Genomic DNA, 15,964 nt, shown 5'->3' on the forward strand with positions numbered 1-15,964 from the left:
ATATTAATAAAAATAAATATGTTATAGGAATAAAAAGTCCACGTTTATCCTCGAAAAAAATATTCTTAAAATACCATGTTAGTCCATAACAAGTAAAAAAGCAGTAAGTTCGGCCGGGCCGAACTTTGAATACCCTCCACCATTTGGAACAAATTAAAAAATTTTCAAAAAAAATAAAATCCATTAAAAATTCTTTTAAAATCTTCAAAATATCTAATATAAGAAGGTGCCGATATGTGGAGATATACGATATTGTGGACCCATAAAGACAAATTTATGTCTGCGTGTAAAGTACTCACAAGGAACTCCTTGTGTGGATTTTCAAAATACCGAATATCGCAGATTATCGTTATATGGGAGCTATACGTTATCGTTAACCTATATAGAGAATTCTCTGTCGAGGGGTAAAGTGCTCACAAAGAACGCCTTGTGTACAAAGAACCCCTTGTGACCATTCCGTTGAAAAATATGGCTAAAAACATCAAAATACCGAATATCGGGGGTACCGTTATATGAGGGCTATACGATATCGTTGACCTATATAGATAATTCTCTTCCGAGGTATAAAGTACCCACAAGGAACTCCTTGTGTGGATTTTCAGACAATTCCGATGAAAAATGTGGGTAAAATCATCAAAATACCGAATATCGGAGGGTACCGTTATATGGGGGATATACGATATCGTGGACCTGTATAGACAATTCTCTGCCGAGGTATAAAGTACCCACAAGGAACTCCTTGTGTGGATTTTCAGACAATTCCGATGAAAAATGTGGGTAAAATCATCAAAATACCGAATATCGGGGGTACCGTTATATGGGGGATATACGATATCGTGGACCTATATAGATAATTCTCTGCCGAGGTATAAAGTACCCACAAGGAACTCTTTGTGTGGATTTTCAGACAATTCCGTTGAAAAATGTGGGTAAAATCATCAAAATACCGAATATCGGGGGGTACCGTTATATGGGGGCTATACGATATTGTGGACCTATATAGATAATTCTCCGCCGAGGTATAAAGTACCCACAAGGAACTCCTTGTGTGGATTTTTAGACAATTCCGTTGAAAAATGTGGGTAAAATCATAGAAATACCGAATATCGGGGGGTACCGTTACATGGGGGATATACGATATTGTGGACCTATATAGATAATTCTCTGCCGAGGTATAAAGTACCCACAAGGAACACCTTGTGTGGATTTTCAGACAATTCCGTTCAAAAATGTGGGTAAATCATCAAAATACCGAATATCGGGGGTACCGTTATATGGGGGCTATACGATATTGTGGACCTTTATAGATAATTCTCTGCCGAGGTATAAAGTACCCACAAGGAACTCTTTGTGTGGATTTTCAGACAATTCCGTTGAAAAATCAAAATACCGAATATCGGGGGGTACCGTTATATGGGGGCTATACGATATTGTGGACCTATATAGATAATTCTCCGCCGAGGTATAAAGTACCCACAAGGAACTTCTTGTGTGGATTTTCAGACAATTCCGTTGAAAAATGTGGGTAAAATCATCAAAATACCGAATATCGGGGGGTACCGTTACATGGGGGCTATACGATATCGTGGACCTATATGGACAATTCTCTGCCGAGTTATAAAGTACCCATAAGGAACTCCTTGTGTGGATTTTCAGACAATTCCATTGAAAAATGTGGGTAAAATCATCAAAATACCGAATACCGTGGGGGTACCGTTATATGGGGGCTATACGATATAGTGGACCGATATAGGCCATCTTCGAACTTGACCTGCCTGCAGACAAAAGACAGATCTGTGCAAAATTTTAGCTTCCTATCTTAATTCGTTTTGACTGTAGCGTGATTACAACAGACGGACAGACGGACAGACATGGCTAAATCGTCTTAGAATTTTACGCTAATCAAGAATATATATACTTGGTTGGGTCTAAAATGATTATTTCGATGAGTTACAAACGGAACGCCGAACTTAATATACCCTCCATACTATGTATGGTGGAGGGTATAAAAAATAGTCTTAAAATAATACTTTGTTCCTTAAAAAATTGTTTTTAAAATTCATTATTGGTTTTTGAAAGATTTTTCTTAAAAAATCTTTGTCGGTTGTTCAACAACTTTTCCTAAGGTTCCACATTTGAGGTAATCTTTTTGGTCTTTGAAAAAATGTTCCCAAGACATCGCAATTTATGCCTCTCTAAATTTCCACCATACACGGTCTCCAAACACTGTGCCCCACGAACATGTGCTGACTATTTTACAATATTGCAACGACGCATTTTTAGGGCCGCTACCTAAAAATGCCCCTCTGCACCCACAATAGAGATAAACGTTAGAATATTATGTACGTACGTACGTACGTATGTATGTATGTCGTCTGCATGTGTAATGGGGACTAACAAAACCGCAGACGGTATTGAGTAGAAATTTGCACTTTACAGGCGGTGGCGAATTATTGTTGTTTCAGACCTCTCCACGAAGCAGTTGATGAGGGGGGCAGCGGGGCGACAGCGACAGCGACAGAGAACAACGCGCAGGCATGATATGTGCGACGATGTGACTAACTGGCTATAGACAGGTTCTCGTGAAGAGAATTTGCTCATTCTACGGGATTCACTCGTTGCAGACGGATGTACAACGGTTTACAAACGAAACGTTACGCGATATAAACCTTTGAACATTATTGAAAATAATTAAACAAAAAAAAAGAAAAAAACAAACTTGGAATTTCTGTGCAATTAAATAAATGTTTGATGTGTGTTGTATTTTTGAATAAATGATTTTTAATTAACACTTTTTTAAATAATTTTAATATTTTTAAAAACAATGTTGGGGGTTCCGTGGTTATTTTAATGTTACAAAATATCCAGGCTTAATACAATTATTGTAGTTTTTTATAAAAACAACGTTTATCTATAGAGGAGAAAAATTTAATTTTTTTTAGTGAACAAATTAATAGCTCTATACAAGGCATTTTGAAATAATTTATAATTTTTATTTTAATAATAAAAAAAATTAAAAATCACATTGCGGTGTTTTTCAAGTCCTAACCTATTTTTTCTATTTCTCTTTCTTCTCTCCCCCAAATTTCTGCAACAAAATTTTAACAGCAAAAAAGGAAAACTAATTGAAAAAGAAAAACACAAGTGACAAATAAAAATACATTTAAAATACATTTCAAACACCAAGAGAAAGTGAAGAAAAAGTTGAAAACTTTTTTGTAGTGCAGAAGAAAAAAAAAACGAAAGAAGGAAAAACAGCGGTGAAAAATAAACAAACGAAAAAGAGTAAAACAAAATAAACAATACTGACCCACAAACAACAAAAATAAAAACAAAAGTTTCTAAAGTTTGATTGCACTAAAGCATATAATGGCCCCAATAATTGCTGACAATTCAATTGAATCAGGATGTGAATTTGTTGATAATTCCAACACCGTCACCATCGACTCCAACTCAGCCATCACCACCACCAACGATAGTTATTTTAGTGAAACTAACGTAGAATCGTCATCATCATCGCTTGAAAACTTTAAAGACGAAGAAGTTGTGAATGTGTCCCGTGATTGTGAAGTAAAGGAAGAGATTTCTAATAATGATGAAAATGTGCGCAACAATCAACAGCAACAAAAAGAACGCATGCCATGGGAAGCACCCGGCAAGCAGGGATTGTACGATCCACAGAATGAACATGAAGCCTGCGGTGTTGGCTTCATTGTGGCCATCGATGGCAAACGGTCTCACAAGGTAAGTCCAAAGTTTATGGAATTGTATATATATTAATTACTCTGACCAATTCGTCATAAATCAACAGGGAGGGGTTCTCTTTAGGGAGTGTGAATGAATAGTAAAAAAGCAGCAAAGTTTGAATACCCTCCACCATTTGGAACGAATTTGGATATTATCAAATAAATAAAATTCTGTTAAAATCTTAAAAATACCGAATGAAACTGTTATATTGAGATCTATACGAAGTCATGGACCTGCATAGGCAGCTTTTGTTATAAGCCATTACAATATTCAAATACGAAACTTAAAAAAATATCCGGTTAATAATGTAGCTAAAATCATCAAAATACCGAATATTGGGATGTACTGATATATGGAGTCTATACGAAGACGTGGATCTGCATACGCAATTTTTTGTCATAGGCTGTAGTACCCATTACGAATTTGAAAATAACTCTGGTGATTAATGGTCCTAAAATCGTCAATATATCAGGGGGTTACCGTTGATTGTAGGCTATACGATATCTTGGACCTATATAGACATTTCTCTTCCAAGGGGTAAAGTGCTAAGAAAGAACTTCTAGTATGGGTTTTTAGACAATTCCATTAAATATTTAGCTACTAAAAAATACCGAATATAGGGAGCTAATGTTATATGAGAGATATAAAATGTCGTGGACCTACATAGACAATACCCTTCCAGGGTGTAGAGGAAGGAAGGAACTCCTTTTGTGGATTTTCAGTCCATTTCATTTTCGAATATCAGAAATGTCGTGGACTGATATAGCTCATCTTCGAGCTTGACCTGCATGCAGACATCTGACTGAACTGTGAAAAAAGTAGCTTCCTATTTTTATTCGTTTTGACACAATACTATGTATGTTGGAGGTTATAAAAAATCGCCCGGTCGGTATACGTCATTGAAGAACTTTATCGCCTGTAAACATGCATGCGACCCGAGAGAACACGACCAGACAGAACAAATGTATATTTCTTTGAGTATAATCGTTTCGAATAAATAACAAATAAGCAAAGGCTATAGTCGTGTAGGGCCGACCATGCGATACCCTACAACACAGCAATATGTTAGAAGCCCGCATATGTCCAATCCATTTTGGAAGATTTAATTTCAAATTATGTCATAGAGCACTGCCCAGATATTACCCTTTAGCATTTTGGCCAGGGACATTTGCCCAATATTTACGCACTCCATCGTGCTGTTAGTTGTTGTGGTCCATTTTACAGCTAAATATAATCCAATGGCCGTTCAAAATGCTAGAATTCTTCCCTGTCCTTAACTCTCTTCTCATGCAAAAATCCGTGTCGATTGGTTTCAATTGTGCGATCAAGAAATTTTTTCTGTTTTTGGTTCATTTGAACCCCTAAATATTATGCGACCATCTTCAAAAGCACTGGGCTTCTATTCTGGCCCTTGCCCCACCTCCATTCTAAATTTCGTGAAGATCGGGCCATAATTACGTCTTGTAGAGTGATTAGGAATTAACATGGACAGACGGACGGACGAACGGACATACAAAACTAGATCGTCTCAGCTCGACGAGATGGGAAGATCCAGTATATATGGATTCCTATGTGGGAAACCAATATTTCGAGGTGTTACATAATTTTTGGCCCAATCAAACTTATAATACCCCCAACACATAGTGTTGTAGGGTATAAAGACTTCACATTCTTATGAACTATCTCTTTTTTCATATGCATTTATTTTCATTTGCTCTGATTTTGGTCCAAATACAACACCAAATGTCTTCAATTACAATTTTTAACATTTAAAAATCCAACGCTCATAACATAGAGCAAACTACGACTTTTTAAAAATAAGTTATGGCCCTAAAAAACTAATTATATTAAAAAATTAAATATTTTGTAAAAATTCACGACCCTTTAAAAATTCCACGGTCACTGCTTCTTAGAGGCTGCTTCTGTATGTCAAATGCAAAAAAAAAACACAGCATCTAAAATGTGTTCCGCAAATTTTGGATTTAATTAAAAAAAAAGTATAAATATGTAAAACTCGTTCGGAATGGCGTTTTTCTTTCACATTAATTTTTGTAATGCAGAAACAGGTCTTCTAAAATTCATTAAAATTTCTAGGATCCTTAAGCGTTTTAATTGGCACATAAATTATTTTCTATAAATCCTTTAAAAAAACTTAGAAATTATTACTTCTTATATTTTTATTTTATTCTACTGAATATTGCTTCTTTAGACAATTTTCATTAAATACTACAGTTTTCGGACCACCCATTTTAAATGCTTGAGAGTAAACTTTTTTGCAATTCATTCAAATGAAACAACAATGTGGCTATACAAAAATTCTTTGGACCAGTTATTAACCGTTAAATGCAATTCAAACAATTCAATGTCTGGGAATTTATGATAATTAACAGTGAGGAATTAAAATTTAACAGCTCTTATGAGACAAAGCCCACAGATATGAGTATATAAAGAAAGTTCATTGTGTATAAAAACAAAAAATATATTTCCAAAAGGTTCGGATTTTGGCATGTTGCTTTGTCAATGAAACATGAAATAAATAACACAGAATGAAAATGTTTCGGATTTGCTTATGTACTTAATTTAAGATTTATAGCCCCGAAATCTCTCTTGAACAGATCGTTGAGTGTTTTCAAAAGTCTTTAAAGAATTTATGTAGGTAGGAAGCCTATATTATCCACTAAAAAAACCAGTAAGGAAAAGTCAAAAGTCGGGCGGGCCCGACTATATGATATCCTACACCACTATGCATATTTAGTAGAGCTTCCGTAAAAAAACATTATTTGAAATACATCATACCACCTATCAACATTTGGCTTTAGAGAAGTTATAGTTTGATTTCAGAGGGAACTAATATATCGGAGCCATATCCAATTCTAAATCGACTTTCACTAAATTTGACGGAGACATTTTTATTTTTTTTAACAAATAACATTTATATAGAGTGCATGGTATCACTTCGAGAAGGATTTAAAAATATATATCGGAGCCGAGTTCCGCAAAATGAAAACATACGTACCGAAATTCACTCCATTTGGCCTGATATTCGCCATTATTTGCACAATAAATCTGAAATCGGATTAAGGATATATATGTGAGAGCTACATCCAAATCTTAGCCGTTCTCGATAAAATTTGGCAAAGGTATTTCTGAGCTCTATAAGATATCTGGTACCAAATGTCATTGTTGCCGAATGCATATTACGAGTGTGAGGAAATTAAAAACCAAATCGGATGAAACATATATATGAGAGCTATATCTGAACCGATTTGATGTACTTGCAACTAGACTGAATTCCGTCGGATGTATCAAAATTCAGGTCTTTTGGTGTGAGGAAATTAAAAACCAAATCGGATGAAACATATATATGAGAGCCAAATCTGAACCGATTTGATGTACTTGCATCTAGACTGAATTCGGTCGGATGTATCAAAATTCAGGTCTTTTGGTGTGAGGAAATTAAAAACCAAATCGGATGAAACATATATATAAGAGTTATATCTGAACCGATTTGATGTACTTGCATCTAGACTGAATTCGGTTGGATGTACCAAAATTCAGGTCATTTGGACAGATATTGGCCATTTTGTACACAATTAACCCGAGATCAATTGAAGATATATATAGGAGCTATATCCAATTCAGAACCGTTCTTAATACAATTTGGCAGTGGTATTTTTGGGCTGTATCTTATGTCTGATACCAAATATCATTCTTGTGGGGTGAATATTACGAATGTGAGGGACTTAAACACCTTATCGGATGAAACATATATATGAGAGATATAGCTATATTTGAACCGATTTTCACTAAATTTGATGTATTTGCTTCTTGACTGAATTCGGTCGGATGTGCCAAAAACTCAGGTCATTTGCACTGACATTGTTCATTTGGTGCACATTTAACCCGAAATCGGTTTAAAGTATTTAGGGAGCTATATCTAAATTTGAACCGATTCTCACCAATTTCAATAGGAGTTGTCCTTGAGCCAAACAAATCTTGTTTGGAAAATTTTTATCTCAATCGGATAACAAATGCGACCTGCATTTTGTTCACAAAAGTACATGGACGGATTGACATGCAGAAGTCGATATTTTTGATATTTTTTGAAATTTTAGTAATGCCGAAGAAAAAAATCTTATTTGACAGATTGCTTTGACATACCTTCTTCTTCTATCATGCGTATAAGAAAATATTTAAAAATCAGTTTATTTTTGTAGATTTTTATACCCTCCACCTTGGAAAGGAGGGTATATTAACTTTGTCATTCCGTTTGTCCATCTGTCTGTCCGTCTGTCTGTTGAAATCACGATACAGCCCACATTATTTGACGTAGAGCGCCAACATTTAGCAGAGCAATTTGTATTGTGTCTACGATGGTTGGTATTGAAAATGAGATATATCGGTCCACGTTCTGGTGTAGTCCCCATAACGGTACCTCCCGATATTCGGTATTTTGATGATTTATGCCACATTTTTTCACTGATTTGTTTGAAAATTGGTATTTGTAGGTCATAACGGGTTCCTGTATGTGTGGCAAAACATGGCATGTATAGGTCCACGTTTTGGTATAGCCCCCATATAAAGGTACCTCCCAATATTCGGTATTTTGATTATTTTTTCCCACATTTTTTCACGGATTTGTCTAAAAATTGGTATTTGTTGGTCATAATGGGTTCCAGCTCCGGTGGTGAAACATTGCATGTATGGGTCCACGATTTGTTATAGCCACCATATAACGGTACCTCCCGATATTCGGTATTTTGATGGTTTTTGCCACATTTTTTTACTGATTTGTCTAAAAATTGGTATTTGTGGGTCATAATGGGTCCTATTTCGTGTGGTGAAACATTGTATGTATAGGTCCACGTTTTGGTATAGTTCCCATATAACGGTACCTCCCAATATTCGGTATTTTGGTGATTTTTGGCACATTTTTTTTTCACGAATTTGTCTGAAAATTGGTATTTCTAGGTCATAATGGGTTCTAGCTCCTTTGGCGAAACATTGCATGTGTAGGTCCACGATTTGGTATAGCCCCCATATAACGACACCTCCCGATATTCGGCATTTTTATGGTTTTTGCCACATTTCTTCTAATGTTTCCTTTACCCTAAGGTGGAGGGTATTAAAAGTTTGGCCCGGCCGAACTTAATGTTTTTTACTTGTTTTAGATATTTTTGACATATCGATGTTCACAAGTGCTGATGTGTCCATCTTGATTATTCTACCATCGCAAAAAGGGAGTAGAATTATTTCCTTATTTTAGCCAAGTCCACAAGATTGTATGGTACCCTCTTCTCTGTATATATTTATATAGCAACAATTTATTATTATCAATGTTCAAACACAGTTTACTTATCAACTTTCTACTTCTTTTCTTTATTAACATTTTACAGATTCTTCGTGATGCCCAGACCCTGTCAGAACGGATGAATCATCGTGGTGCTTGCGCCTGTGACAATGACACTGGCGATGGTGCTGGTGTTATGGCTTCTATTCCCCATGATTTGTATGCCAAAGCATTGTAAGTAATCGAGTATGGTGACAAACCAATTGCGTTTAAATCTCAATTTAAATTAATTTTATTGATCAAACTTTAGTTCAGTTCAATAGGCATATGCACTTAAATTGAACTGCACCAAAAATTGAATTCAACAAAAGTAACTACCAGGCAGACATTTGTTCAGTATATTGCGTCATAAAATTTGAATTTGGCTCGCAACATAGGTCTGTTTTATGACAGCTTCGCGTAGTGAATTTGTTTTCTCATTGGCAAATATCCAATAAGAAAAGCGAAAAACAAACCCACTATTATTTTTGTTTGTTTGTTTTAAATAGTTTTTTGTTGAAATAAAAAAAAGCAACGGCAAAATAGTTTCCATTGAACCAAGAATAATGAATGGGGAAAAGTATGCGAATTTTCAATTGCCAAAAAAATATTCTATTTTGTTTTGGCTTTTTGATTTTGAAATTTTTTTGTGAAGAAATATTTCATAAATATTTCATAAAACTTAGTATCTGTCACAAGATGGCACAAAATACAATTTATAGCATTTGAATTGGTATGGCTTTCATATTGGAATATAAAGTGTATTTGTAAAATATTGAAACTCTATTATTCGTAGCATTGAGACATTAACTGTGCACCGAAATCTCAATGAATTATGGAAACCAAAAGAGCCAACTTTGCCTTTCTTCCTTCCACTTTTAGAGGCACCCTATTGAGATGTTCTAAAACATTCTATCTAAATGAAGCCTTTGAGAACTGGAAGTGTCAAAAATGCCTTTAAAAGACATCTTTATCGTGAAGTCCTTTTAAAAGTCATATTTTTCTAGAACAGAAGTTCTTTGTCTAAAAAAAAACTTTGGGAGTTTTCTGGCTATACAAAACATACAGGGTGATATGAAAAAACCACAACAAATTCCAACGGCATAATTTTTACATATTTTTTAAATTTTATTGAATGGAAGCAAAAAAAGTCGGAAATAGCTTCAAATTTTAGAATAAGTTTAGATTTGTTCGAATTGGTCACCTTGAAACGCCCAATGAAACCGTCACACGCTGCCCAATGAAACCGTCATACGCTCTACGGTATTTTGGCCCATTCCCGGCGAGGCGATCGACACTTTGGTATTTTTTAGTGCCAACCTTGCTTTTCAAAATACTGCAGATACAATAGATTGGTGTCCGGAGATTTTGGTGGCCATTGTGCGCTGGAAATGAAACGAGGAGCCTCATTTTGTAACCATTCTTGGGTGGCGCGTGCTGAGTGCGATGGTGCTGAGTCCTGTTAGAATGTCCAAGGTCTACGTCCAAAATGTTTGCGTGCCCAAGGCTTTAATACCCCCTCCAGAATATTTTCACGATAATATTTGGCATTTATTCTGATGCCACGGTCGATTAATACGAGCGAAGATCGACCATCGGCTTTTATGGCGGCCCACACCATCACTATGACCGGCGCTTGAGTTCTGGTGGCCAGCTGACCTCTTTGGCAAGTAAACACGATCATTTTGTTTGTTTACAAACTGCGGGACAACGAATGTTTTCTCATCGGAGACGGAGAAAACCAAATTCGGCAGTTCACTACTTTCGGCCATGCGAAGCAACTCTTTGGCTCTTTTGAGTCTATTTTCTTTCTGTTGCGGTGTAAGTTCTTGCACTTTTTGGAATTTCAATGGCTTTACCCCGAGCTCATTTTTCAATATTTTCCGAATGGTATATTGTGATAATGTTTAGTTCACGAGCCATTTTTCGGCTACGTTACGAACTATTTCTGCTGATGTTGCTGTTTTCTTCCGTTCTGTTCCGTACCGTCACGGTAACAAGCGTTGGTATAAGATACACAAATAATTTATTAACCTTTAAATGCTGGGGTGCTCTAACGATAGCCACTTGTGGTTTTCCAGCCAAATATAAAGAAATCTTACTATCGCGCTTGAATTCCATCACGAATAAGTTTTTTTTTCTGAAAAATTTTCACCTCAATGCTTTTGTACGCTTGTAAATAATATAATGAGCTGTCACGAGTGGCTTAGAAATGACAGCAGTCTGAAGTAGGTTCGGTTTTTTAATCTCACCCTGTATGTGGGACCTATACTATCGATTTTCACCAAATTTAATACAGTTCTTCCAGGTTCGTCCTTGGGTCAAACAAATGAGTTGTGCAAAATTTCATTTAGATGTAATATCAGCCCAAATTGAATAGTTTTTTTCATATTCAACCGAATTTTTCCACTTGACGAAACTTGGTCCGGTGTATCTATTGATCCAATAAATATTTATACCCTACAACACTTTGTGTTGGGGGTATTATAAGTTTGATTGGGCCAAAAATTATGTAACACCACGAAATATTGATTTCCCACATAGGAAAGTATATATGGATCTTCCTATCTCGCCGAGCTGAGTCGATCTACCTTTGTATGTCCGTCCGTCCGTCTGTCCGTCTGTCCATGTTAATTTGTAATCACTCTACAGGTCGCAATTATGGTCCGATCTTCACGAAATTTAAAATGGAGGTGGGGTTAGGGTCAGAATAGAAGCCTATTTCTTTTGGAGATGATCGCATAATATTTAGGGGTTGAAATGGACGAAAGTTAGCATGGGGCTAGAGCTTTGGGCTGGGCAGAAGCCTCCCAATTTTGATGGTCATCGGGTAATATTTAGTGGTTGAAATAGACCATAGCATTTGTGATAAATAAAAGTCAAATTTTCCATTAAACCGCGAATATCTTTAATGCCGGCGAAATCACAAATAGACGAACAGGTCAATTCTGACCGTTACGTAGATGCCGATAGTAAAAATATCGGATATATATAGCGAAATATATACAATGTATATATACAAAGGAAGGGGATGTTAGCTGGAATGCTTATATCTCCAGAATGGCTGGAGCGATTTTGACAAATTTTGTAAATTCAGAATGCCCTATTGGCATAAAAGTATAAAACCTAAAAAATCGCAGAAAAATATGCCAATAAAGTTGTTAATATAGATTTTGTAGTATTTTGTGACATATTTTTATTTTTTCATATTTTTTATCGCATGCGATTTTTTCAATTTGACTTATAATATTGAAGTGTATATTTTGTAATATTTTGCACTTTACAACACAGGTTGGGGTTATTATTTATATACAGATTGTAATTATCGCTCGATCCTCACGAAATTTTTGGCAAAGGTAGGGTTAGGCTCAGAAGGGCTTCAAAGATGTCCGCAATATATTTAGGGGTTGAAATGGAGCAGCAACTCAAAATGTTCCTGATTTTGCAGCCGTTATAAAGGTCACAAATAGAAACCAAAGGACATGAAATCTTGCATGAAGTTAGAATTTAAGACAGCGGGTAGAATGGACCACTACTTTTGTGTGAAAAAATACCAACATTACTTACATGTGATATCTGAAATACACAATAGGCGAACTTTTAGCTTTTTTATGCTGATTTCGTTGACGAATATAGCCAAATTGCTTTTGGAGATGATCGCAAAATATTTAGGCGTTCAAAAAACAGAAAAAAATCCTGATCACACAATTGAAGCTAATCGATACACAGTGAGAATTCTAGCATTTTGGATAACCATTGGATTATGTTTAGCCGTAAAATGGACCAGAAAAACTAACAGCACGACGGAGTGTATAAATATCGGGAAAATGTCCCTGGTCAAAATGCTAAGGGTAATATCTGGGCTGTGCTCTGTGACATAATTTCAAAAGCGAAATCTTCCAAAATGGATTTGGACATGAGAGGGCTTCTCACATATTGTAGTGTTGTAGGGTATCACATGGTCGGCCCCGCACGGCTATAGCCTTTGCTTACTTGTTTTAATATAATTCTTATTCTTTAAATTAAATTCCAAAACAAAGTTTTTTTGTAACGGGAGCCCTACTTATTACGCGTAGCGGTGTGGGGAAACATATAGTCGGTCCCGCCCGACTTTTGACCTTTCCTTACTGGTTTTCACATATTCTTATCCATTTGGTTCGAACTCCTTAGGATTTCCGTAAAATTACCTCAAAATTCTAAAAAAAAAAAAAACAAAAAAAAAATCGAATGCTTTAAACAAAATTAGCACAATTTGCAATATGTTACAATTACGATATTTCAAGGTTATTGGCAATTTCATGTACATACATATGTCTATTTATAAACTAAAATATAAATAATGTGGCAGTGTAGACTGATTACTTAAGTCGACGACGAACACGGCTGTCCGCCTAGCCTAGCTGCTGTAATGAACTTGAATTGAGAGAAATTATTCGTATCTGTAATAATTACAATTTGCAATGTTGAAAAAGTACTAATTAGACAAGTAAGTCACATTCAGTGGATTTTGTTGTTGTTATCATTAGCGTTGTTGTTGCATTTTTTTTTTTTTTTTTTTGTTAAATATTCTCTTAAATACTTTCATTGTAAATGGATAAATTATTGCGTTGCGAGTTGTCTCATCAACATTGTTGAATTGAAAAATGCATTTTGTTTGGAACATTTTTAAATTGACTTGAAAACGGTCTAGCCTGTTGCTGTTGTTGTTCGGTAATTAGTTCTACAAATGACATTTTTATGTACTTCTAATTGACAAATATTTAAATGCTGAAATGAATTTGTTTGCCAGCAATTGTCTAAGTGACTGGCGGCCAGTCTCAAGATATTATGAAGTGATGTGGGCTATTTTTAGTCACAATGTGGCTAAAGTACAGGGTGAGATAAAAAACTAGAACAAAGTTAAACGCCATAATTTTTACATTTTTTTTTTTAATTTTAGAATTAGTTTAGATTTGTTCGAATTGGTCACCTTTGGCACGAATTATGGCCTTCAAACGGCCAATGAAACCGTCACACGCGAAGTGCTTGCTTGGGATGAACGACTTTTTGGTATATTTTAGTGCCAACCTTGCTTTCCAAAATACTACAGACACAATAGTCCAACGGATTTGTATGCGGAGATTTTGGTGGCCATTGTGCGCTGGAAATGAGGCGAGAAACCTAATTTTGTAACCATTCTTGAGAGGCACGTGCTGAGTGCGATGGTGCTGAGTCCTGTTGGAATTTCCAAGGTCTGCGGGCAAAATGTTTACGTGCCCAAGGCTTGTATTAAGGCTTTCCAGAATATTTTCGCCTTAATATTCGGCATTTATTCTGATGCCACGGTCGATTATTGCGAGCGGAGAGCGACCATCTGCTGTTATGGCGGCCCACATCATCACCATGGCCGCCGCTTCCTTACTTTTCGAACCATTTCTGCTGATGTCGTCCGTCCATTTCCTTGACGTCGGGCTACGCTACCAGTATCACGGTACGAGACACAAAAGATTTATTCACATTTCAAAGCTGGAGTGCTTTAACGATAGCCACTTGTGGTTTTTCATCCAAATATAAAGAAATCACACTATCATGCTTGAATTCCATCACGAATAATTTTTTTTCTGCAAAATTCTCACCGAAATGCTTTTGTACGCTTGTAAACAATATAATGAGCCGTCACTGGAATAATTTTAACAGTTGTCGGATGAGTGGCGGCTTAGAAATGACAGCAGTCTGAAGTTGGTTGCAGTTTTTTCATCTCACCCTGTATGGAAAAAGAACAACAAAGGCAGTTTTGTTTAAACAAATCATTTAAAGCCACATCAGTTAATTTGTCAAAACTTCAAAATATGGCGGGCCATGGCAGACTTTCAAATGTATTCTACAAATAGAACTTTATTTTGACTTCATAAAAATGTCCCTCCGATTTTTATATATTGCTCCCTTTCAAATGCCGGACTTTGAGCTTGACTTCATTTAATAACATTCTCTAAAAATATCCCAAAAATTTCTGGAGATTCTCAAATTTTCCCGAAACAGTTTTAATTTCAATACCCCAAAATGTCCCGCAAAATTCCTGGAGATTTTCAAAACTACGCTCTCTTAATATTTTTGGCATATTTTTCATTCAAACCTTTAAAATAGCTGCTCTGCATAGACTTTTGTAGGAACTTCTTACGAGAACATCTACCAAAATTTCACGAAAATTCCTGGGGATTTTTTACCCATATTTTTATATTTCCACACAATTCTCAATATAAAATAAATCATTCACATCTCAAGTATATTGTAAAAAAAACAACTTCCAACCTTTCCAATTTGTCACTTCCTTAATCGAGTTAATAACCTTCAATTATTTGTTACGGAATCACTTCAAATGCACATTCTCGATATCTTCTGTAATTGGAAATGGGGAAAAGCACAACAAACAAACTGGTTCAACTTTCAAGATTTACACTTACACATGCGCCAACTAAATATAATCAATATGAAAGTATTTGATAAATATTTTATATTGAGACGTAATTAGGCAGACGATTTCGTTTTTCCCTTTCCATCTCTCGCCACACAAAAAAGGCCAGACCTGTTTTTGTTTGCCAGCTGGGCGTGAACTTGTACATGAACTGAATTGCATTTATTGCCGTGCACTTCAAGTTCCGTTGTGTGTTTGAAATATCATGTAATCAATACAGACAGAATGTCTTGAAATTACATCGCAGTATCAGTTGTGACAATCTGTGAAATTTACTAGAATTGAATTGCATCGCCGGATAGGGAGAGAGAGTAAAATAATCATGTTATTTGCTAATTCAATTAATTAACGGCGTCACAGTGCACACTGACAGATGAGAACAGATGTGTGTCAAAAAGCACAGGGTAACAATAAAACAAGTAAAAAAACATTAAGTT

The 15,964-nt window shown here is 35.7% G+C and overlaps 1 protein-coding gene across 2 annotated transcripts in view; it reads left to right on the plus strand.

Annotated features, from left to right (window-relative positions):
• LOC101893373 (uncharacterized) overlaps window positions 1-15,964 on the plus strand; it is a 75,459-nt gene that overhangs the window by 46,468 nt on the left and 13,027 nt on the right. The window contains exons 1-3 of one of the 2 annotated variants that reach the window (XM_059131247.1): window positions 2,585-2,753; window positions 3,109-3,744; window positions 9,144-9,271. In XM_059131247.1, coding sequence (XP_058987230.1) covers window positions 3,370-3,744; window positions 9,144-9,271 — 503 coding nt within the window. In that variant the 5' untranslated portion in view covers window positions 2,585-2,753; window positions 3,109-3,369. Of the gene's footprint in view, window positions 1-2,584; window positions 2,754-3,108; window positions 3,745-9,143; window positions 9,272-15,964 lie in introns of those variants that run through there. The other variant, XM_059131248.1, reaches the window with a different exon arrangement.

Source organism: Musca domestica, unplaced genomic scaffold (assembly GCF_030504385.1).
Source record: "Musca domestica strain aabys unplaced genomic scaffold, Musca_domestica.polishedcontigs.V.1.1 84, whole genome shotgun sequence".
Classification (NCBI taxonomy): domain Eukaryota; kingdom Metazoa; phylum Arthropoda; class Insecta; order Diptera; family Muscidae; genus Musca; species Musca domestica.